Source organism: Pseudonaja textilis, chromosome 9 (assembly GCF_049901715.1).
Source record: "Pseudonaja textilis isolate UNSWEBS1 chromosome 9, rPseTex1.2, whole genome shotgun sequence".
Classification (NCBI taxonomy): Eukaryota; Metazoa; Chordata; class Lepidosauria; order Squamata; family Elapidae; genus Pseudonaja; species Pseudonaja textilis.
In genome coordinates this window covers 2,499,410-2,523,471 of record NC_141998.1, presented here as the reverse complement: position 1 = coordinate 2,523,471, position 24,062 = coordinate 2,499,410, and the positions used below count along the sequence as shown (strand labels likewise).

Below are 24,062 nucleotides of genomic sequence, written 5' to 3'. Positions count from 1 at the left end.
AACAAGCATGGCCTGGACGACTGAAAACCTCCCTAGACAAGGATTCCTTATATACCATGGCCGTCCAGCCTCTTCTTAAAAACCTCCCCGGGTGATGAAGAAGCCCCCACAACTTCTGGATAATTGTGCTGACTCTCCGGAAGTTTCTCCTTAGCTGCGGGTTCCTTCTCTCCCGAAAGCACCGAGAAGGTCCAGTTGTGTTTTGGAAAATGCCGTAGCCTCCCTCCTGGTCCCACCCTCGGAAAGTCGGGGGAGGCGGCGGGAAGAGAGGTCTCCAAGTACCCCCCGCGCTTCCTTCTTCCAGCTGCTCCCTCGGGATCTTCTCCCGGACCGCCGCCCGTCCTGGAAGGGGCGCTGCCCGCATTCCCCGGCGTGGGGCCTCGGCCTGAGCCCCGCTTGCTTCCGCCGCCCGGAGAAGCCCCCACCCTCCCCGGCCGCCGCCCACCTTGGCCGCGCGGACTGCGGCAAGCCCGCCCCTTCGCCGACCGTCTCCGCCCTCCGGCCGCGGTTTTAAGCCGGAGCCCCGGCTGAGCTGCCTCATCCGAGCCCCGGCGGGCGAACTTCGCGGAGGCATCCTCAGCAAGGCAAGGCAGGTAAACGGCTGTTGCGCCGCCGACGCCTTTTTTTTGGCTACCCGGCGGGCCCGGGCCGAAGGGGGGAAAGGCGGACGGGATCCGGGATGGGGGCGTCTCTGAGGCTGCCCCCCCCCCGCTCCTCCTCCTCCCCGGCCTGAAACGCCTCGAGCCGCCGGTGGAAGGTGGGAGAAAGAAACTTGCGGTTCGGGTTGAGCGCTGCGCGTTGGCTGGGCGTGTGCGAGTTGCAGGCCAACACAAACGTGGGGAACCGGAGTTAGGTTTCGGGTTAGGTTTCGCTTGAGGATGGTTTTTCCTCCGAGAAGGAAGCGCTTCCTTCCTCTGGTTCCTCTGCCCGAGGACTGATAGCAGGTGCAATCGTAGAGCGGATGCCCTTATCATCTTCTTCTTCTTCTTCTTCTTCTTCTTCTTCTTCTTCTTCTTCTTCTTCTTCTTCTTCTTCTTCTTCTTCTTCTTCTTCTTCTTCTTCTTCTTCTTCTTCTTCTTCTTCTTCTCCTCCTCCTCCTCCTCCTCTGGCCGCCAAGACATGGGGTTGACAAACCAGTGGTGTGCTAAAAGCAAGGGTCTCCAACCTTGGCCCCTTTAAGCCTGGAGGACTTCTGGGAGTTGAAGTCCTCCAGGCTTAAAGGGCTTAAAGCTTTGCTGGCTGGGGGATTCTGGGAGTTGAAGTCCTCCAGGCTTAAAGGGGCCAAGGTTGGAGACCCCTGAGTTAAGACTGTATTCTACCCCCTTACCCCCTTATGATTCCAACTTAGTTGCAAGATTCCAGCGCAAAAGTAGCCCGGGATCGGTTGGGCAAGCGGAGTCAAAAGAGAAAAGAAGGCCGGATCAAGTGATCCCCACTGCAGATTCCTTAGATTGCAAGAGCTCTCTCTGCCCTGGGTGCCGTTTAGACAGATTCCCTCTAGACAGATTCCTTTGGTAGAAACAGAGGAGAAGAAGGAAAAGCTGGCTGGGGGATTCTGGGAGTTGAAGTCCTCCAGGCTTAGAGGGGCCAAGGTTGGAGACCCCCGTGCTAAAGGAAGGAAAGTTAAGGAAAGCACCACCATGGTTTAGATTTGCACAGTCCATCCGCTTTTAAATGAATGAACTAGATTTGGGAGGCGTGTGGGGAAATGCAGTATGCAAAACCTAGAACAAGAATGTCCAGTCTTGTCCATGCTGGCTGGGGGATTCTGGGAGTTGAAGCCCACCGGCTTTGAAGCTGCCAAGGTTGGACACTTCTAGTCTTAGCACAATCTCGTGCCAAAGTGCTCCTCTGCAAATGAGTTGGAAGTGCAACTCCCAGACCCAGGAGCTGGCCTTCGCCAACGTGAAGGCCTTGCACTTCCAAATCCCAAATTCATCTAAGCCGGGCATTAGACCGAGGAAAGGCAGATTTAGGTCATGAAACATCACCTTGGTCCTTCAGGTTCAGAGCTGGCTGGGGAATTCTGGGAATCAAAGTCCACAAGGCCTAAAATTGCCAAGGTTGGACGCCCCTGATGTAGAGCCTCATCAAGGGTCATCCTTATTAGCTCTTCACTTGATCCGGTTAAGCACGTGAGGTAGTCACGACGGAGGGAGACGAATGCAGCGTCTTCTGTCTGAGGCCTTCTGGATTCATTGGTACAAACTGGGATGGGTAGGAAATAAACTTTAACACATCGAAGGGAGAGAAAAAAGTTGTTTGGGACTCTTAATCAGCCAAGTCGTCCATTTATTCGCACAACTGCCAGATTCTTCTGTATACATGTCTTTTTTCAAAAATAGTGTGCATTTTGTGTGTGTGTGTGTGTGTGTGTGTGTTTAAGACTGCCATTGCCCAATAAGAAGAGAAGGGACCTGGAAAAAGCACTAGAGGGAACTTATAGAAACAGGGGAGTATCCATATTATATTTATTCGTTTGATTGATTTTTATTCCATTACTTTATAAGTAACTCAAGACAGCGAACATAGATAACATTCCTTCTTCCTTCTCTTTTCCCCTGTGAGTTGGGTTCGGCTGAGAGAGGACCCAAAGTCCCCCAGCCAGCTTTTGTGTGCCTAAGGCAGTACTAGAACTCACTGCCTCCTGGTAATTGGCCCAAAGGCATCCAGTTGGGTTTCATGCCTAAGGCGAGACTAGAACTCACCGTCTCCTGGTTTCCAGCCTGATGCCTTAACCACTAGACCAAACTGGTTGTGAGAATGGGTGGGTCTCCCAAAGGCATCTGTCTTACCTGGAAGAAATATGATCCTGTATTTCCTGTAAGGGTGACTTAGGTTGACGGTCCATGGAACTGATGGAATGTCCTCTTCAAATCCTTTTACAACTGGCGCAATGAGTTCAGATTGCAAAATAAATCAATTCAGGAATGACAGCCTTAATCATATTCTGTCACAGTTAGCCGGTATCCAGAAGGAAGAAAATAAAAATCACGGAGTATTTAGTAATTCCATACCTTTCTTCTAAACTCTTCCTTGTTCCTACATGAAATTCTTAGTAATACCAGACTTGATATAGCTCTTTTATAGAAGGTAACTAAGTCAGCCAACCAACCAAGCTGCGAACCAGGAGTGGCAAGAAACAACTTACTCATAATTAGAAGAAAAAAAATCCCGGTGAACTGTAATTCATTGAATTTCTTGACTTCTGAATTTGCACAACACAAGCATAAATTAATCACAAGGGCTGAACATATTATATCGGGCTAGAATGCACTAGGCTGGTTTTCAGTTCCGTGAGTTTTGTAAACTAACCCATTTAGGTGTATAAGGGAAAGCCAGTTCAAATCCCTACTTACCTTGCATACTCTCTGTATGATACAAGGTCTTTTAATTTAATTAATTTAATAAAATTAGTTAATTTAATTCATATTCTTCCCTAGCCGGGTGAGACTTATAGCCAATAACATCTCAACCGTCCCAAATTGTCTAACTCTAAAATAACAAGTACTGGATAAAACTGTGGAGGCTAAAACACACGATGAATGGTTGCAGGAGCTGGATATGTCTAACCAAGAGAAGGACTGGGGTGACGCGGTAAGGGTCTTCCAGTGCTTGAGGGGCTCTGACAGAGAGGAGGGGGGCTAGCTTTTTTCCAAAGCACCTGAGGGCAGGACAAGAAATTACAACAGGTGGAAACCTGCCACGGAGAGATCCAACCTAGAACTAAGGAGACGCTTCCTGACACTAAGACCAATCCGCGGAAAGGCTTACCTCTGGAAGTTGTAATTGCTCCAACACTGGAGGTTTTCAAGAAGATTCCGAATTCTATTCTATTCTTTATTCTATTCCAATTCTGCATTCTATTTAATTCCATTTTCTATATTTTTAATATTTTATTCTGTTCTAATTCTGAATTCTATTCTATTTTCTATATTCTATTCTATTCTCTATTCTATTTAATTCTGAATTCAATTCTATTTTATTCTATTTCTCTATTCTACTCCAATTCTGAATTCTATTCTATTCCATTTTCTAATTTTTTCTATATTCTATTCTAAGTTTTCTGGGTGGTATAGGGCAGAGGTCTCCAAACTTGGCCACTTTTAAGACTTGTGGATTTCAACTCCCAGAATTTTCTAGCACAGCACAGCACAGCAGGTGGCTGGACTACATGACCTCCAAGGTCCCTTCCCAATTCTGTTTTACTGCTACTGTGTCAGGAAACCACAACATCTGGGAGAAATGGTGGAATGCCAAGTGGGAAATCAAGAAGGGAACAGAAAAAAAGATTAAATTAGGTACCTAAAGAAATTGCTTTCCTCAAGAAGTTTGAAGGGTGCTCAGGATCGTGTTCTTGTATATAATGAAAAAAGGTGAAGAGAAGATTTGTTTTATTTGGCAGAAGGCGAATCACACCTCGTTCTTCTGGGCCCCAAAGGTGACTTTAACCAGGGAGGGGGAACTTTGGGGATTTTTTTTCTCACGCTTTAATAATAGTTTCCCGTTGGGTCATGTGACCAGGAAGAAGCAAGGAACAATTGGGGCGGCCTTGCTGCTCAAGTAGGGACACCTGGAAGAATTTTTTAAAATGTTTTTCTCTGCATTTCTCCTGGCCGTGTTCCAAGCTTGATCCTCAGTCCTTGATTTCTCCCACCCCATCATTGTCCTGTTGAGGGGTGGACAAATAGACAGGATCCCAAGCCCCTTCGCTCCATTTTCTTTCCAAAGTTTTGCAGGAATGGGAAATAATCATAAATAAAGGGGAGACAGCAAACTCGCCTCTGTGTGCTTTCCCAGAGCTGGTTCCTGGTTGTTGTTTTTTCTCGTTTTCTCGATTCCTACAAGGCACTGAATTCTAAACCAAAACAAAACTCAAAATAAAAGGCTGGGCTTCATGCAGCGCAACGAGCCACAGTTTTGAGATCTGTTTGGCCACCTGGTTTCAATAAGATAGCTTATCTTCATCGAACGGCCTCCTTACTGGGTGGAAAACCGGACCAAGTCTTTAGCAAGCTGCTGGCAGTCGAAGTATTTGAGATACAGAATAACGGAGTTGGAAGGGATGTTGAAGGTCTTCTAGACGACCCTGTACTCAGGCAGGAAAGCCCCCCAGGCTATTTCAACCAATGATGGGTTGAATTTGCCCCTTGGTGTCTTCACACCTTGTCCAAAGAGGGACAGACAGACGGAGAGATGGATAGTCTTTCCTTCTTTGCAGAGTGAAAGAATTCTGAAAATAATGTATGTCAGACAGAAAAGAGAGAGGTTACCGTATTTTGTTTTCCTGGTCGAGTTTTTTTTTTCTTAAAAAAAATAAAATAAATAAGCACATCCACTTCACTCTTCCACTTGGCATCTTAGGAAGGGAACTGCCAGCCAGGGCAACGAGTGACTTCTTTAAATTGTCTCTTTCAACAAGACTTCTTTGTTTTTAACAAAAAAATAAGAATAATGGCCAAGTTACTGGAAAATGAACCCAGAGCCTCTCGCCCTGATTCTCCAATTCAGTGGGGATTTGGACTGCTAATCACTGAAGTTATTTGTTTCAATGCTGCATTATTCCTTCTGGAGCTGGAATGAAAATTAACCAGATCGGCTTTCATCAGACTTATAAAACATTCCAGGAAAGATACTGGCAAACCACTTTTCCTTTTTTCCTGTTGCCAAGAAAACTGCAGGGATGTGTTCATGAAGTCGTCAGGGGATGTGTTTCAAGAAGACTTGGTTTTATTCATAATAGCTTCCCTTGCATTATTACTTCTTCCCTTCCTTCCTTCTCTCCCTCCCTCTCTTTCTTTCTCTCTCTCTCTCTCTCTCCTTCCTTCCTTCCCTCCCTCCTCCCCCTCTCACTTTCTCTCTCTCCTTCCTTCCTTCCTTCCCTCCCTCCCTCCCTCTCTCTTTCTTTCTCTCTCTCTCTTCCTTCCTCCTTCCCTCCCCTCCTCCTCCCCTCCTCTTCCTTCCTTCTCTCCTTCCTTCCTTCTTCTCTCTCCCTTTCTTCTCTCTCTCTCCTTCCTTCCTTCCCTCCTTCCTCCCCTCTCACTTTCTCTCTCTCCTTCCTTCCTTCCTTCCTTCCTTCCTTCCTTCCTTCCTTCCTTCTCTCTTCCTTTCTTCCTTCCCTTCCTTCCTTCCTTCCTTCTCTTCCTCCATCCTTCCTCCATCTCCTTCCTTCCTTCCTTCCTTCCTTCCCTCCTTCCTTCCCTCCTTCCTTCCCTCCCCCTCTCTCTCTCTCTTCCTCCCTCCCTCCCTCCCTCCCTCCCCTCCATCTCCTCCCTCCCTCCCTCCCCTGCACAATCTACCATGCCAGTTTGCTTTCCTTTTAAAATAAGAAAGACGAAATCATAGCACAGCCACCCAAAGAGAAAAGGGAAGATAACGGAGCCATTTCCCTCTTTTAATTCCTCCTCTGGGCACCTGAACCCGCTTCAACCTGTCACCCACTAAGGGTGCTTGAAAGCCTCTGCTGCCTGGGCATTTTGAGTTGTGCGATCTATTGGCCCCGCTTGGGGCAAACCTAAGCACAGACCCACAATGGATGTCCGTGATCTCAGGCGGCTGGAAGGTTGGGAGCATAGACCAGAGTGCCAGGGCCAGTTTTCGACTTCCCTGAGAGCCGGTGAAAATCTTCACATTGGCGGGAGGTGGCGCCATCAGTCAACGTGGCCTAAGGGCAATCATGCCCCCTTCAGTGGCACCGTAGAATCCAAGATCGGAAAGCTCTGGAAAGATTGTTAAAACAATAGGCTGGATTTGTATAACCGGCTCAGACAGAATGGGGCTAGGTTATTTTGGGCGCCAGCCTGATGTGTGAACCCTAACTAAGGGTGTGTGTATGTGTGTGTGTGTGTGTGTTAAACTAGAAGTCTTCCAAGGTCCCTTCCAATCTGTTATTTCTGTTATTTCTATTCGCCTACCCAGTTGCCTGTTAAATTAGCCTCTTTATTGCTTGTTCTGAGCCCGGAATATTTTGCAAACAGGGGGTTGCTTGGGGTTTCCTTAACCTTGGGTTTAGCTCGGCCAAAGCATCTCAGAGCTCCTTCAGTTTATGAACAGGAAGAAAATGCCATTTTTCTGGGATTTTGCACCGACGGGGACAGTTGTTTAACTGCGCTCATCCTGCCCAGCTGCTTCTCTGGGCTCCTCTGGGTTCATCCAAAACACCCCCCAAGACCTTTGGGTGGCAGAGGGCCATCCATACTGCACCCACCACCCGCTGGTTCTTGAGTTGCTACCACATCTGAAGTTCTGTCTTGGGTTCCCATTTCATGGGAGCTTGGTATCTTGCATTCAGGCTGTGCGGAAACCCCGAGCCAGCTCCATATTTCATCTAGTTCATATTTAAGAGTCTTAAGAAAGGATCGGACAGCTATCCTGAATAGTGTAGGATTTCCTGTAGCGGGGCTGGACTAGAAGGCCTTCAAGTCCCTTCCAGTCCTATTATTCTATGTTCTAAAGAGGAGGCATGATGAAGTTATTGGCGAAAAAGAAGTGAACTGTTAGGATGTCCTGCAACCAATAACCCCATACTTCTCAATAGAACCCACCTTAAAACTCCCTTTTTATGACTCCGTAATCCCTTAATTCAGGGTAGAGTCAGGGTGACTGGACGGAGCGGAGCATTTACTGGCCGGATGCCCTTCCTGATCCAAGGCAGAGTTGGCAGCAGATTATTATTTTTTCTCTGCACCCTAGGAGACAAAAACTTCTGCCGCTACCTAGGATTGAACACTCTCAAACTTCCAAGTGGGAGAGTCTTCACCGCTAGGCCCTCAATAGAACCTTCCTTATAGGTGGTTAATTCCACCTTAGCCTCTTCTTTTTTGGAGAGAAAGCCTTGCCATTCAGGCCAATTGCAGCTTAAGCCTGAAAACTTTGCACCTTTGCTGTTGAACAATGGAGAATTCAAAAATCCTCTGGCTGTTATTTCCCCTCTTCCTATTTGACTTTTCTTTTTCTTTTTCGGCAGCTGTGAAATGGTTCATTTTCACTTAGTTTACTTTTGTCAAAGCTCATTCTTATTTGAACCCAAAGCTTTATCTCTCTTTTTTTTTTTTTCTGTTTTGGTTTCTGGCTAAGTGACTCACGCCCCAGTCATCTCCCACCCCTCCCAGTTTCCCAGTTGGTCCCACCAGCTTCGAATTTCTCCAGGGTGTTGCTTGGTTTTAACCTTTGCTATATGCACCATACAAAAACGGTAAGATTCCCGCAGAAGATCGTTTTCAGATTGGGGAAACTGAGCGTAAGTAATGATAACATTTGCCCCGGACAATGACTGCAGTGACATGAAGAGGGTGGGACGGTCCAAATTCAGCCTCGTTGCCCCTCCAAGGTCAGAAAAGGTTTAATTTTGGGGAGCTGACTTAAAAGACCCCGGACGTCTGTTATGGCTGGGATGAATGAGTCACACAAGCGAAGCCCCAGTGACCCAGACCAACAGAAAACCAAAAACCACAACCTCGGCTTTCAGGCCGAGGCAGCTCCTTTCAACATCCAGAGCCAAAGACCAGAAAGGAAAACAGCAGTTCTAGGGCACTATTATGGGATGGAGATAAGCTGTGGGAGCAGATCAGCCCGGCTGCCTTAAACTAAGTGTCCTTGGTGCCGTCGTGCAACTGCTGTTGCTCGGTCTACAGCTGACTAAGGAGAAATCCTCCCCCAGCCATCTGTTCCCATTATCCTTCGGCCAGAACCAGCTAATGTGTGCTTGCTTGTCCTCCCCACTACCCGCCCCCCTCTGCCTTGCAAGCGAAGCTCCAGGACTCTTGCATTAATTCTGCACCAGTCGCATCGCCTCCTTACGCTAACATCTTTCCTTGGCTGCCTTTTAGGGGCTTTCTGGCTGGCTGAAAGAGAACAAAATGAGCCCAAGACGGACTTTTCTCTTCCTCCTCCTGGCAGGAGCAATCGCCGTGCTTCAGTGTCAGGTAAGAGGCCGGCGTGGCCCATCTGGTGGGCTTTTCGCTGGCTTTGCTCGGCAGCCAGGTGCGGTTTTAGGGACTCCCGTCAGAAAACAGATGGGTTTTTTGTTTTGTTTTGTAAGCTTGGCTCGAGCGGCGTCATCGATCAAAAGAGTATTTATTTGGGCCTTGGGACAAAAAGGCTCACGGCCAAGTTCACCGAGCTGAGAAAGCTAGTCGGGTTCTTTGAAAGATACAAAAGGAAGACGGACGAGAGAAGGATCCAGTCCTGCAAATCTCTGAGCTGGATCCAAGTCCAATCACAAACAGCTTCCTAAAGAGGAAGGCTCTTAAGAGAATAGCAGAATCGAATCACAGAGTTGGAAGTGAACCTTCTAGTCCAGCCCTATACCCTATAACGGGAGACCCTACAGCATTTCAGACAAGTGACTGTCCGGTCTCTTCTTAAAAAGCCTCCTGCAATGAAGCCCCCACATCTTCTGGAGGCAAGCCGTTCCACCGGTTAATGGTTGACAACCTCAGGAAATGTCTCCTTGGTTCTAGGTTGCTTCTCTGCTGGATTAATTTCCACCCATTGCTTCTTGTCCTGCCTTCTGGAGCTTTGGAGGATAGCTTGGCTCCTTCTTCTGTGGGGCAGCCCCTGAGATATTGGAAGACTGCTATCACCTCAGCTTTTTTACACCGTCAGGTGTGGATGAAATCTTCCTGCCGCTTTTCCCTTTTAGCATTTCTACTGTTAGAATCAAATCCTGCCTTCATATTATTATTTTTTGGGTCATCCGCCAGCTGTATCTCAATTTGGAGCATTCGAGGAGGAGGATGGTGGAAGTGGGATCGCTATCCGAAGGGATCCTCTTGCCAGCTCTGTTCCTCTTGTGCCTCTGTACAAAAAGGCACGACTTGCGCTGAGGTTTGGCATCTCATGTGTCGTGATGCACACACACACACAAAACCTATGGACACCAGGGTTTATGAAACACTTCTTCCAAAGGCTCGTGCTGGTTCTCCTCTAAGAGTAATGAGAATTATGATAACGAGCAGTACTATGAGAAAAAATAATGAGAACAATTAATTAGTGGAATGGCTTGCCTTCAGAAGTGGTAGGTGCTCCTCACTGGACGTTTTCAAGAAGAGATTGGACAGCCATTTGTCTGGAATGGTGGAGGGTCTCCTGTTTGAGGAGGGGGGTTGGACTAGAAGACCTCCAAGGTTCCCCCCTTTTCTAACCCTTGGAATTTAGTCAACTTTCTATTCTTGATGGTCTTGTTTGCTCTTTTTCTCTTTCTAGGACCTGTTTGTACGCATTACCCAAAGTGGCCGAGAAAGTCAACTAAGAAGAGGTAAGTGCCCATTGGAGGAGACTATGGAAGTATGAAAGAATAGGAATAGAATAGAGTTAGAAGGGACCTTGGAGGTCTTCTAGTCCAGCCCCCTGCTTAAGCAGGAGAACCTATACCACTTCAGATAAGTAGCTGTCTAGTCTCTTCTAAAAATCTCCAGTGACGGAGCACCCACGATTTCTGGTGGCAAGTAGTTCCACTGGTTAATTGTCCTCCCTGTTAGGAAGTTTCTCCTTAATTCAAAGTTGCTTCTCTTCTTGGTTAGTTTCCATCCATCGTTTCTTGTCCTGCCCTCGGGTGCTTTGGAGAATAATTTGACTCCCTCTTCTTTGGGGCAGCCCCTCAAATACTGGAATGCTGCCATCATGTCACCCCTAATTCTTCTTTTCTCTAGACTAGCCAAGCCCAAAACCTGCGGCTGTTCTTCATATACGTTTTAGTCTCCAGGCCTTTGATCCTCTTAGTTGCTCTTCTCTGAACTTTTTCCAAAGTCTCAACGTCTTTTTTTATAGCATGGTGACCAAAAGTCTTTTACTTCAACCCTCTTCCCCAGGCAGGAGTCCTCAAACTATCTCAGATAAGCTCATTAGAGAGACCCGATCTGTAACTAAGAAGACATTTCCTGACAGGGAAAACAGTTAATCAAAGCTTGCCTCCTGGAATTGTGGAGGTTTGCAGGAAGAGAACAGCCACACGACTAGGGTGGTAGAAGGCTTTGATGAGAAGACCTCCAAGGTCCTTTCCAACTCTTATTTATTATTCTATCTTCTAAATCGGAAGAAGGTGGCTGATAGTGCATCCCCCAAAGGATGGAATGCCCAAAGAGTAAATACTGGGGTGTGTGTATGTGGGAAAATGGGAATTCAGTGCCTTTCCAAATACAGGTAGTCGTTGACCTACAACAGTTCATCTAGTGACCGTTCAAAGTTACAAGACCACTGGAAAAAGTGGCTCATGACCGTTTTTCACACCACTGTTACGGCCTCCCCGTGGTCCTGTGATTAAAATTCAGGTGCTTAGCGACGGACTCATATTTACGGCCGTTGCGGTGTCTCTCGGGGGGTCACGTGATCCCCCTTCTGACGAGCAAAGTCAACGTAGAATCCAGGTCCGCTTAAAAACCACGATGCTAATTTAACAAGAGCGACGATTCACTTTAGCGACTGCGGCGAGAAAGGTCATCCAATGGGATAAAAAACATGTCTCACTTAGCAACAAAAAAAAATGGTGGGGCGGTTTGAATTGTAGTCGCATGTGAAGGCCTATCTGCATCTGCAGATCATGTGAACAGCAAAGCAACGGCCTGCGTCGATCCTCCAAAACAGCGGAAAACATCCAGTTCTCTTCCTGCAGTTTCTGTGGTTCTACTCGATTCTTGAGAAGATTCTTAGGGCTCCTCAAGAGGGCCGGGAGATTTGCACTTTTAAGAAAAGAGATTAGCCAAGCTTTGTCCCCACAGACTAATCTGACAAGAGTCTTTTAGATTTGGCACACCCTTGGTCCTTTTCTTTTATATTTAAATAGGTCTATAACTGCCTTTCCTCATCGAATGCCAGGCTGGTGTAGGAAATACCATGTCAGTAAAACCTAGCGTAATAAACCATGCCAATAATAAAACCACATCAACGGCAGCGGGATAAAAGCAGGAAAGGCATACAATTGTTCACTCGGGTCAACCCCTTTTATAAAAACATTTTCTGCTGCCCAAGCAAATAAATAAGGTTGCGAACTGGCGTCGCAGAGAACGCTTTTCAGATGTGGTTTGGGTGGCTTGCCATATCTTTGGAGGAAGAAAACTCCTTTTTTGCGGGTGGGACAAAAATGAGGCTCGCGGAGGAGAGTCGATCCAAGCTGTAGATTGTTCTGTGCTGCATACACAATGGTGAAGGGAGAAAAGGCGGAACTCATGTCTTGCCGTCGCACCTGGGAAGGATTTCTTGTCCTTTTTGATTACAGGCAAGTGCAGAGACCCCTACACCAAACAGGCCTACAGTTGGAAGGAGAGTTGGCTCCGCCGCGTCAGAGAGAGAACGGAATATTGTCGGTGTGAGAACAGCGGCATCTTCTGCCACGCAGTCCCTGTCAGAGGTGAGTTCCACGTGGGGCTTATAAATCCAGCGATGGCATTTATTGGTTAGGCTTCTAACCCGCCTTTATTCTGTACATGGTACATATAGTCCAGGAAGCTTCATGTCTTCTACCAAGTGGCCAGCTTTGGAGCTCAAACCAACAGCCCGTAAAGCTTCATGCTCCTATATTCGACACAGCAGCAATTCTGTTGGTCGGAGAGGGAGGGTGTGGCCCACAGCCTGCAATAGGGTTTCTGTGATATCCTACTGGCATCCTAATGGGCCACCACTTAAGTATTCCAGTACCTAAGGGGCCGCCTCACAAAGAAGAGAAGGTCAAATTATTCTCCAAAGCACCCCAGGGCAGGACAAGAAACGATGGAAACTGAACAAAGAGAGAACCAATCTGGAATTAAGGAGAAACTTCTTAACAGTGAACACAATTAACCAGTGGAACAGCTGGCCACCAGAAATCATGGCACTCCATCCCTGGAGGTTTTTAAGAAGAGTCTGGGGATAGTCACTTGTCTGAAATGGCATAGGTTCTCCTGCTTGAGTAGGGGCTGGACTAGAAGACCTCCAAGGTCCCTTCCAATTCTACTCTATTGTAAGTAGGAGCCAGCTTGCTAAATTGGTAACGTTTTGGAAGGGAAACTCAAGTTCCAGAAGGTTCTTGAGAGACTTGAACCCTGGAGACTATAGAAAGAAGTGCAATTGGGTGATGAGAAAGGTAAGGCCCTGCACTTTGGCCGGGCAGAACAAATGCACAAGTACAGAACAGGTGGTAATCGGCTCTAACATAACAACGGGGAGAGGAATCTACCTGCCCTAGTTGAGCCATCACTTACGTAGGAGCCAGCAGTCTGCTGTAGCTGCCAAAAAAAGCCATTGTAGCCGCATCAATAGTGATAGCATCAAGACCAGTGATAGTACTGCTTTACACCGTGCTGGTAAAACCACACGTGAAATACTATGTCCGGTTCTGGCCGATACAATGCAAAAGAGATGCTGAGGCCTTGGAAAGAGTGCAGAGAAAGATCAGCAGTTATAGAGAGCTGGAAACTACGTCCAGCCTAATGAAGAGGAGGATTAAGACGGGCCTAATAGCCGTCTTCCACTACTTGAGGAGCTGTCACACACAGAAGAGGCGGTTGGTTCATTCTCCAAAGCACCTGAGGGCAGGACGAGAACCAACGGGTGGCGGAAGCTTGTTGAGGAGGACAATGACACAGCTTGCCTCCTGGAGTTGTGGCTACGCCATCGCTGGAGGTCTTCAAAGAAAAGTTTGGACAGCCAATAGCCCAGGATCAGTAAGGTCTTTTGATTTTGGCAGGGGTTGGACTAGAAGACCTCCAAGTTCCCTTACAGCCCTGTGATTATATGATTCTCTGATCCTAGCTTGCTAGTGTCTACAGCCTAGGTGTTCCTGTCCCATGCCAGCATTTCGTCCTTCTCCGACATCGGCACTTGGGCTGGGAAAGAACTTCTGGCGAAGGAGAATAACGGCCCTGGGTCCTCTCCCCATCCGGCCCCCAACCCCTTCCCCACTGCCCCCACCCTGGGCTGAGCGGGAGGGACTGGCCCAAGGTCTCCCAGGCAGCTTTTGTGCCTCAAGGAAAACTAGAACTCACAGCCTCCTAGTTTCTAGCCCAGCGCCTTGGGCCAAACCTGTCCCCAAACTAGCTCTCTCTGTCCAGGGTAGATTGGGAGCAGGTGGCAGAAAGAAACCAGCCTGGTTGCAGAAAGGAAATGCAGAAGTAGGAAGGAACAACGCGCCGAAGTCAAGACTCCTGGGCCAGTTAAGGTGGGCCCACCCAGTACAGTTTAGCTGAAAGGAGGTGGAAGTGGGAATTGGACTGGGAGAAGACCGTTCCCAACAGCTGTTTGGTTTCAACCCTTTCTGGTGGGAATGACTGGGAAACTTCTCTTGTGTATCAACCTAGCTGTCCTGCCTTTGTGTCATGGCTCTCTCCTCCTCCTGCAAAGAAGCGAAGACAGGCGCGGGCACGGAAGGGAGGAATTAAGGTGCTGTTATTTTCTGTCCCACAGGCTGCATAAAGCCACTTTGCCTCCACGGGGGCCGCTGCCAGAAAGCCCTTTATTCCCCCAACCTTTTCATTTGCTTCTGCCCACCGGGCTTCTCGGGGAAATTCTGTGAAATTGGTGAGTATGTGACACGAGGATGAACTGATACGCAGGTCGGGCAGTTCAAGATGTATGTCCTCAAGATGGACAGGGGTTAATATTTATATGTATGTATAAGTGAGTGTAGACATACACCCATATGCTATATACCCATATGCTATAGGTATATAGCATATGGGTGTTACGTATGTCTACACTTTTGAGAGCAGGCAACAGAATTTCATTTTTAATGTGGGCCAGTGTGTCCACAGCAAACAAAACAAAACCCAACAATAAGGGTGATCTGATCTTATCTAGTTCAAACGAATATAAAGGTTTATTGCAAAACTTGTACTCCCTACAAGAATTTGAACTACAAAACAAGTTAGCGTTCGACGGAGTCAGTGGAACTGGCTGGACTTAGATGTCTTGTGGGCACGCAGGGACTCATGACTGATGACGTGTTTGACTCCTCCCTCGGGCTCAGCCTGCGCACCTACAATGCGCCATCTAGGAAGCCAGGGGTGGATTTTCACCTGTGCTGCGTCCCCTCTAGCTTTGCAGACTCCACTTTTGTAAGTGCAGCACTCAGAGTCAATACATATAACGGCAGCTTTGCGTACGCCAGATCGTATTGCTAATGTTAGCAATAAAAAGGGACCAGGCTAGAGGAGCTTATGGAAACCTAATGTCAGATCTAGTCTGTCGTCAGCCACAAATATTATTCCAGTTGTGGATGCTAGCCTTCAAAAGAAGAAGAAAAGAGGATCTGCTTCCAGTGAATTTGTTGCTTCTCGCTTGCTTTGAAAAGCGAGGAAGCTGTAGGGTAGAGTCAGTTTCGTGCAAGTTCTACAGCTGTGCTTTCTCAACCTTGGGCAACTTAAGATGGGTGGACTTCAACTCCCAGGTGTCCCCAGCAAACGTGGCCGAGAGTTGACATCCACCCATCTTAAAGTTGCCACGGATGAGAAAGACAGCCATGCTGGTGGAGGAATATTGGGAGTTGAAGTCCGCAAGTCTTAAGACGGCCAACTTTGGAGACCTCGGCTCTCCGATCCGAATTTTCTGCACTGCCTCCAGAAGGCGCATGGAGCCTTCTCCGGAGCCAGTTTGGAAGAGACTCCGAGGAACGTTCGTTCTCCCCCATCTTCAGATACCAGAGCTGTGTGTTACCAGGGTGGAGGGGACACGTACAGGGGGACGTGGAGCACAACCGAGAGCGGTGCGGAATGTGTGAACTGGAAGACCAAAGCTTTGCGCTTCAAAGGGTTCCACGCAGACCGGCCGGACGCCTTGCAGTTGGGGCTTGGTGATCACAATTATTGCCGGTAAGAGGCCGAATCCAGCAGCTTGTGTGGTCTGTCTTCTCCTTCCTTGTATCGTTGGCATTTTGGAGAGGAGCTGAGTAGTTTTGTAGCTGTACTTCTCAGTCTTGGGAGCATGAAGCTGTGAGGGCTTCAGGCCAGTCTGCAGCTCCTTCAGTTCCATGGCTAGCTGGGGGATTCTGGGAGTGGAAGTCCACAGAGCTTAAAATCGCCAAGGCTGGGAAACACTGGCTTACAAGAGCCAAGAATGTTTGATAGCATCTTTTTTGACGAACAAGTTTTATTAAAAAGTAGTAAGTGTAAGCTACTGCAGACAGAAATGTATTCTTGGAATTAAAAACATTGCTCAGAAAAATGCTAAGATAAATCTTTCTCTGATTAATGAACAGGTTTATAAAAGTATCTCAATTAAAGAAGGGCACTAGAAATAATACAATACTGGGATATGTTTTCTTAGGCATAGTCCTTAAATCCACTTATGAATTGCTTTATTATGCATTATTTATTCTACAATCCTTCCTTCCTTCCTTCCTTCCTTCCTTCCTTCCTTCCTTCCTTCCTTCCTTCCTTCCTTCCTTCCTTCCTTCCCTTCCATCCATCCATCCATCCAATAGACTCACAATCGCAATCCTGAATGTTCTATCATTGTCTCTTTAGAAATCCAGATAAAAGCTCAAAACCCTGGTGCCACGTTCTTAAAAGAAATGTGTACGTCTGGGAATATTGCGGCATTACGTCCTGCGCTGACGGTAAGCTCAAAGCCATTATATTCAAAGCTTTTTATGCTTACTGAAATACAGTGCCGTTCCTAAGCAGGGCTAAAAATGGGATTAGTTACTCCGAGCTTTTCATTTCAAAACAAACAATGATTGTTCCTCTATTTCTCTTCTGGAATTGCAAACCCAGATTTGGAAGAGGTTCCATTTTGTGGTTTATTTATTCATGCCTTCGTCAATAATTGACTAAGTTATGAGTAGAGAGGTATAATATGGCTCACCTTCACATAGGTCGGCGTGGCAGGTTGGAGAACTTTTGAATTTTCAGATGGACTTGTTTTAGGACTTACATGGCTCTTTTAAGGCTATTTCCCATCTTCAGTCATGTCTGAGTTGGGATCCCTCTGATCATTCGAGTATTGGCCCCTACTTCAGCTAAGGACCTGTTGGGAACTAGCCAGGCCGGGTGGAGGGCTCAAACAGGGAATTAGCCTAGAATCGTAAACAATCCAAAATTGACATTCCCTAAGTTCCACGGAACCTTATCTAAGTACTCCCAAGCAAAGGCTACCAATCTGGGGTGATTCCTATATTATTGGCTTGCATCTGACAGGATCTTTCCTTATGTTCAGCCTATAGCAATACTCCTCCAAATCAATACCCTGTTTCTCCAACAATATGGCCTCCCCCAAGAGGAAGTCCCAGCATGTTTTATAGGCATGAAATGAAATTAAGCCCCTCCTCCCAAATTAAGGCCTATATTAAAACATGCGAAATGAGGGGGACATGGCGGGGGGACTTGCCATTAGGAAGTACTTTTGTTGCACACCCGGATATGGTGCTGCCTGCGTTGACCCCGATACGAAGTGCCCCACCAACGCCGAGGTCAACATCCAAGCCGTCGCTGCCCGCCCGCCCGAAGATGCAAGGGGGGGGGGGGAGAAATTAAGTCACCCCCCCCAAAAGACAGTCTAGCCATTTTTTCAGGGCTCAAAAAAAAATAAGACCCGGCCTTATTACATGAGAAACACAGTAGAAGGGGGTTTCCAAACTAAAGAATGAAAAGAAAAAGGGGGGGACTTTCTCCATCCAACCTATCCCTTTTTCCGATCCTTTGCCGCAGAAAAACATTCCTGTGTTTTGGGAAGAGGCACCGACTATCGGGGCAGCCATCACCAAACAGCATCGGGGTTGACATGTCTGAGGTGGGACTCCCACCTCATTGACAAGAATGTTTACAACGCCCTCCATCCCGAAGCCCGTCGTCTAGGCCTCAGCAGCCACAACTACTGCAGGTGAGCCAGAAATGTATATGTTGAATCTTTATAGCTGCCCAGGTGGGCTTTGGATGACGGAATCTCCTCTGAATGTTCTTTGGAATATGGCACCCACTGGGCCACGGGGGATGAAGTCGGGGCAGGGGTGGTGGTTGTGCCTTGTCCCAAGTATTGGGATTTGGAGACTTTTCCTTGGCTCATTTGGAGGCTTGGCAACTGGCACGTCCTTATGACGGTTGCAGTCTCCCGGGGTCATGCAACCTTCTGAAAAGCAGACTCAACGGAGAAGGCAGATTCGATTAACGACCGTGTTACTAACTTAACAACTTCAGTGATTCACTTAACAACTGTGCCAAGGAAGGTTGCAAAATGGGGCAAAACTCACTTAACAACTGTCTTGATTACCAGGGGGGAATTATTTGGGGGTGAATTGTGATCGTAAGTTGAGGACTACCTACACGAGGAGATCTTGCAGTCTTCCTAACCTTCCTACTTCTTGTGTGTTACAGGAATCCTGACAATGACACTCAGCCGTGGTGCAATATATTCAAGAATGGTGTGACAAAATGGGAACATTGTGACGTGCCAGTCTGCTGTAAGTGGGTCCTTTCTCTGATGTATCTTCCCGGGGATTACGGCCAATGCCTGATGCTGGGAATGGAGAACTAACTGATCTCAAGATGTTGCTGAACCACAAATCCCAAAAGCGGGATGTGTTAATTGTCTCTATTGCACCGTCAGTAGATGTTGTTTATGTCTATGTGTCTATTGATGGCTAATTCGTCCGAGTGCCAGGCTTCCACGGTGATTGTAAACAGATGTTGAGCTTCACTGCTTCGTCACCTCTAAATCTTATTCCTTGGTTTCTTCTTTCCCACGTGCAGCCACTTGCGGGCTGAGGAAGCACAAAGTGGCCGAGATCCAGATCAAAGGAGGTGCATATTCATATATTGAGTCGCACCCGTGGCAGGCGGGCATTTTTGTGAAGAACCGAGGTCTAGAAGGTTATCACTGTGGTGGGATCCTCATCAATTCCTGCTGGGTTCTCTCAGCTGCTCACTGCTTTCCAAAGGGGTAAGTGATCAACATGTGACTCACTCTCTGGACTTTGGCTAGTCAGTGAGTTCCTGGATAGCAGAGGAGACATTTTTGCTTTAGGGGCAGAGGACCAAACCCATCTAGCCAACATCCTTTGCCTTGCTCAGTGGTCACAGCTGTTTGCAAAATCTTCACAAGAGGGAGGTTATGTCTCAGGAAGCTGTGGACATCAACAGCTTCTAAATTATTTGGGGTTCCACTTCATTTTTCTTTGCAAGCACCGCCATCATCCTCCATCTCTTGAACCTCCCCAGTTTTTGCATTCGCATTGTCAAAATATTGCAAGCATCTTTCAAATCCTACGCTGGAGGATCTGCTAGGGCTGTGTAGGTGCATTGGATTGGAGGGTGTAACGTTCTTAGAACATGAAAAAGATTTCCTGGATCATCCGCATAGACATGGATGCTTTTTCACACCCAAATATTCTGCACTGATATTGTCGAAGTTGACTTATCACGGCGAGCCATGGTTTACCTTAAGCCATAGTTTGTTGCAAATCCAGCGGGCTGGGTTTACAAACTATGGAAACTTGTTTTCACTCAACAGCTCAGCACGCGCTGTAAAAACCTGAGCAGACACCGGATGTTAACCCATTTAGACTTTTCTCTTTCTGCTGTTGGGAGTTTTACAGCCAAGAGCTAACCATTCTAGTTGGCTTAACCGTAGTTAAGCCTTCTCTTCCTACTGGGAAGAGAAATGAGAGAGTTGCATTATTAGGAGGGAAGGCAGGTTGTCCCTGGAAGCTGGCCCTCACCTGTGGTTTTCCGTGCAGGAGCTTTCATCCCCGACGCCTCAAAGTTGTCCTGGGCCGGACATTCCGTGTGAAATCCTCCGCCACAGAGCAGATCTTCCAGGTAGAGAGATACATTACACATGAGAAGTACGACCCCAGGACTTTGGACAATGACATTGGTAAGCATTTTTCCTGCTTCTGACTTGATCTCCTGTTCAAGCAGGGGGCTGGACTAGAAGACCTCCAAGGTCCCTTCCAACTCTGTTTTTCTGAATTCTGGTTCTCGTGGGCCTTTTTTCCTTCTCCTTTTGCTTTCTGTTTTGACAGCCCTGCTGAAGTTGAAACACCCTTTTGAAAACTGTGTCACAGAGACGGACAGCGTCCATCCCGTTTGCCTCCCCAAAGCTGGACTCCAGCTGCCCGACTGGACGGAGTGCGAGGTGTCCGGATATGGGAAGCACGAAATGTGTACGTGAGAGTCACTTTCACCAGCCATTTAGAGTTAGAGGACAATCTGGCTGCAGATTATTTTTAAGAGTCCAGGACAGGATTTCCAGGGCAGAATTAACCCTGGCTGGAAAGAAAGGCAGCCAACGTTCATTCTTCCCTAAATACTCGATGGGAGCTGCAGAATATGTTATGTCCATCTTTTAAGGCAAGGGGGATCCAGTCTTGGCAACTTTTAAGATCTCTGCTTCTGGGTGTTAAAGTCCACAAGTCTTAAAAAGTTGCCAAGATTGTACAGCCCTGTTTTAGGGCAGGGTGGAATAAAAATCACATTTAAAAAAAAAAGTCTGATTTGTTTCCAGCAATCCTGGGCTTTGGGGAGAAGAGGGTCTTGTTGAGAAATTTCCGAGACCAACCTTGTGGGTCATGCCATCTCCGAAGAGCCCTCATCTTTGCTGAAAATGATCTCGGTCAATTTATGGTGAAAACAGACATCTGTCATGTTCTGCTCTCCCTAAACAAACAGCTTCTTTCTTCAGAATTTGATGCAGCCGTCGCCCTGTGACTTACATTCCTATCTGGTTACTAATCAGCTGATACGGCTGGACCGTGTTTATATATCCCCAAAGACATCTGCTTTCTGTTAGAGCACATCACATCCTCAAGTCATCTCCTCCTCCTAAGCCTTCCTAGAATTCCCCTTCTTCTCAAATCCCTGTGCGATGATTGTGGCAATTCAGCCTTTTGGTTTAGGAGAATATAGGTCAGGTTTACCTTTCCAGGTAATCCTCAACTTACAACCTAGTGAGCCACAAAAGGAAGCCCCGTGCTTCAATTAATTCAGAAGACCTGCCTTCACGCAACACTCTAGACTGGATCCCAAGAGTTACTTGTGGGTCAACATTCTCTGGGAAATGTTGTTTTCGCGACTTGGTTTCACACAGCATCAGTGCTAAAATGCTACCGGTTTGGACTGGTTTCTCCAATCCGGTAGTAAAAATGGCTACCGGTTGTGCCTAACCTGTAGTAACAAATAGCTCCGACGATCAGCTGAGAGGAGAAAGAAGTGCTTTTCTGTTCTTTATCCTCTCAGCGGATTGGTGCAGCAGAGCCTCAGCTGATGTTTGAAAAGCTATACGTGCAAAGTGCACGATCATCAAAGCGGTAGGGAAATTGGTAGAATCCCACCACTGCACAGCACACATATTACACATGAAGTTTATCCTATGGTGTCTTTGAGCAGTCAATATCACGCGGAGGTGGTAGTAGTTTATTAACGAAGAATCAAGGTCGAGCAAATCGTACGAACCCAAGTGTGATATTTATGACCCAGAAGAACCTTTCCCCTCTCTTCACAATGTTCCTTTTTTCCGCCCAACAGCTTCGCCTTTCCACTCAGAACGTCTGAAGGAAGGACACGTCAGGCTCTACCCAGACAGCTCCTGTACACCTGCACGACTTGCAAATAGGACCGTCACCGAGAATATGTTGTGCGCAGGAGATACGCGACAACTTCACGACGCCTGCAAGGTAACCTCCAAAATGTTAAGAATAACCTCGTAGGGTCGGTCTAAAGGTCCAGCATCCTCTTGAGAGTAGACAACCGGGGATGCTGAAGGCTGAACAGTCCCAGTGCAGAATTCCTCTTTTTCCTTCTGGAACACAAGGATCCAGATGTTTTGGAGTAACGGGCCATTTCTGGAAGCGACTCTTTCAGAAAAAGGAGAGGTTTGTGATGCTTTAGACATGCACAAGTCTAAGTAATCCTCAGCTTAGGACCACAATTAAGCCCAAAATTTCTGTTGCTAAGCCAAACAGTGGTTAAGTGAATTCTGCCCTATTTTAGCACCTTTCTTGACAGGTTTAGTTTAGTTTATTGTCATTGCATCTTATACACGAAATTAAATGTACATCATAACTTCAGTGTACATTAGAACTATAAAAATAAAACACGACCACACATCCTTCACGTTCCATGCAATCGAACTGAAAACCCCTGATATTGCATTCATATTGCACGCTATACAGTAGAATTCATTAGAGTTACTGCCTATTTTTCAGCCTATTTGTCCTTGTTTTTATTATCCTGTACCGTCTACCAGATGGTAAATGTTGGAAAAAAAAAAAGAGTACCCTGGATGAGAGGGATCTTTGAGCTTTCCTAAGGCAGCGGGAGCTACCTGAAGCGAATTACAATAATGGTTAAGCAAATCATCACAATTGTTAAGTTAGTAACACCGTTGTTTCAATGAATCTGGCTTCCTCGTTGATTTTACATGTCAGAAGGTGGCCCAAGGCAATCCCATGACCCCTGGACATCACAACTGTCACAAGTACATACCAGTTGCCAAGCATCCGGGTGTTGCAAGGGTTGTTGAGTGTGGAAAATGCCTAGGAGGCACTTTTTAAAAAAATAAATAAAGTACCATTGTAACCTTGGAGGGTCCTTTCCTCAGAAGAGAAAGCCAGGCGTTGTGGGGAGCTCAGCCGCCGTCTCTCACTCATTCGTTCTCCGACTTCTCTCCCCTGCAGGGCGACTCCGGAGGCCCCCTGGTTTGTCTGAACGATGGGCGCATGAGGTTAATCGGTATCATCAGCTGGGGGGTGGGCTGTGGCACCAAAAACACGCCGGGCGTTTACACGCGCGTGGTGCGCTACCTGAACTGGATCCAGGAGAACATCCGTGTCTGAGTCTTCGGGGCTTCCTTGTACCAGGGAATCGCACCCCGGAAACGAGGCTGGGAAGCCGGTATCACTCGGGGGCGGGCGGGGGGGAAGACACACGCTTTGGGTGGGGCCTCCCTCTTGCAACGACGGTCTGTGCGGCCGGGTTTAGGAACCGGGCTAGAACGATAGTATTGGCGTTTGTTTATTTTCCCCCTTCAAGAAGCACTTCTAGACATACCTAAGGCTGGATGCTTACAGGTAATTGGTTAGGACAACGGAGACCAGAATTTTTGTCGCCGAGAGAGACAGTGAAGTGAGTTTTGCCCCGCTTTACGACCTTTCTGGCCATGATTGTTAAGTGAGTCCCTGCGGTTGTTCAGTTAGTAAGCCCGTTGTTAAGTGAATCTGGCTTCCCCGTTGACTTTTGTCTGCCAGAAAGTCGCCCGTGACTCCCCAGAACACGGCAACCGTCGTAAATACAAGTCAGTTTGCCAAGCCTCTGGATTTGGATCACGTGACCCTTAGGGAATGCTGCGACGATCCTGTGAGAAGCAGTCTTAAGTCCCTTTTTCCAGTGCTGTTGTAACTTCGGTCACTAAATGAACTGTTGTAAGTTGAGGACCACCTGTATTAGTTACAACATCACCTGAGCCCTGCCTCTGCCTCTAGTCTTCTTGCAAAGGCCTCCTTTGGGGAGACTGAGAGTAGATGGGCCCTGGGCTTCCTCAAATATGCCTCCTCTATTTTATTTATTTTTTAAAAAAATCCTCTTTCTATAAATTAAGGGAAGCAATTTCAAGGTCTTTTCTACAAAACTGAAGAAATCCTTGGGGGGAAAACTATATATATATATAAAGGAGGAATCCACTTTGGGCACCCCCTCCCTCCATAAAACTTCAAAGATTATTTTTATACTCTGTAAATATTTCACATTTTCTGTATAAAATCAAAACCCTGTTTCCCGGTGTGCAGAGTTGACAGTCTTCTGCTCACCAGAAAGACTATTGGGAATCATCTCCAGTATGTTTGAATGCATTAAACTTTTTCAAATTAAAGTTATCCTCGTTTTGCTCGTTGTCCTTCACACCATACCTGACACACACAGAGTTTGCCTGCTATGTTTCTGTACGATTTACTGGCTTATGGCGGGGGAAATTTGAAGGGGGACACGGCTAAAATGCCCACAGCTGCTTCATATTATCGAATAAATGACCTTATTTACATGCATCAGATTATACACATATTCTCACCGCAGCTTGTAAAAGACATTTATGCTTGGAGCAGCTGGCTTTAATGGAAAAGGATGTGATTGTCTCTCTGTGTGGTCTTTGTCTCTGCATAAGATGCA

General features: G+C 47.0%; 1 protein-coding gene across 2 annotated transcripts; it reads left to right on the top strand.

Annotated features, from left to right (window-relative positions):
* The first annotated feature begins 348 nt into the window (after window positions 1-348).
* On the top strand, window positions 349-23,769 carry PLAT (plasminogen activator, tissue type). Of its 2 annotated transcripts, none has more exons than XM_087938831.1 (14): window positions 349-593; window positions 8,829-8,924; window positions 10,207-10,258; window positions 12,215-12,346; window positions 14,377-14,490; window positions 15,605-15,779; window positions 16,434-16,525; window positions 17,616-17,787; window positions 18,279-18,364; window positions 18,654-18,843; window positions 19,640-19,779; window positions 20,006-20,068; window positions 21,429-21,577; window positions 22,580-23,769. In XM_087938831.1, the coding sequence occupies exons 2-14, from the start codon at window positions 8,859-8,861 to the stop codon at window positions 22,736-22,738; spliced, it is 1,590 nt and encodes a 529-aa protein (XP_087794957.1). In that variant the 5' UTR covers window positions 349-593; window positions 8,829-8,858; the 3' UTR covers window positions 22,739-23,769. The 2 variants fall into 2 exon arrangements, with proteins under 2 accessions (XP_087794957.1, XP_087794956.1); XM_087938830.1 differs by having other exon boundaries at window positions 19,928-20,068.
* The last annotated feature ends 293 nt before the right edge of the window (window positions 23,770-24,062 follow it).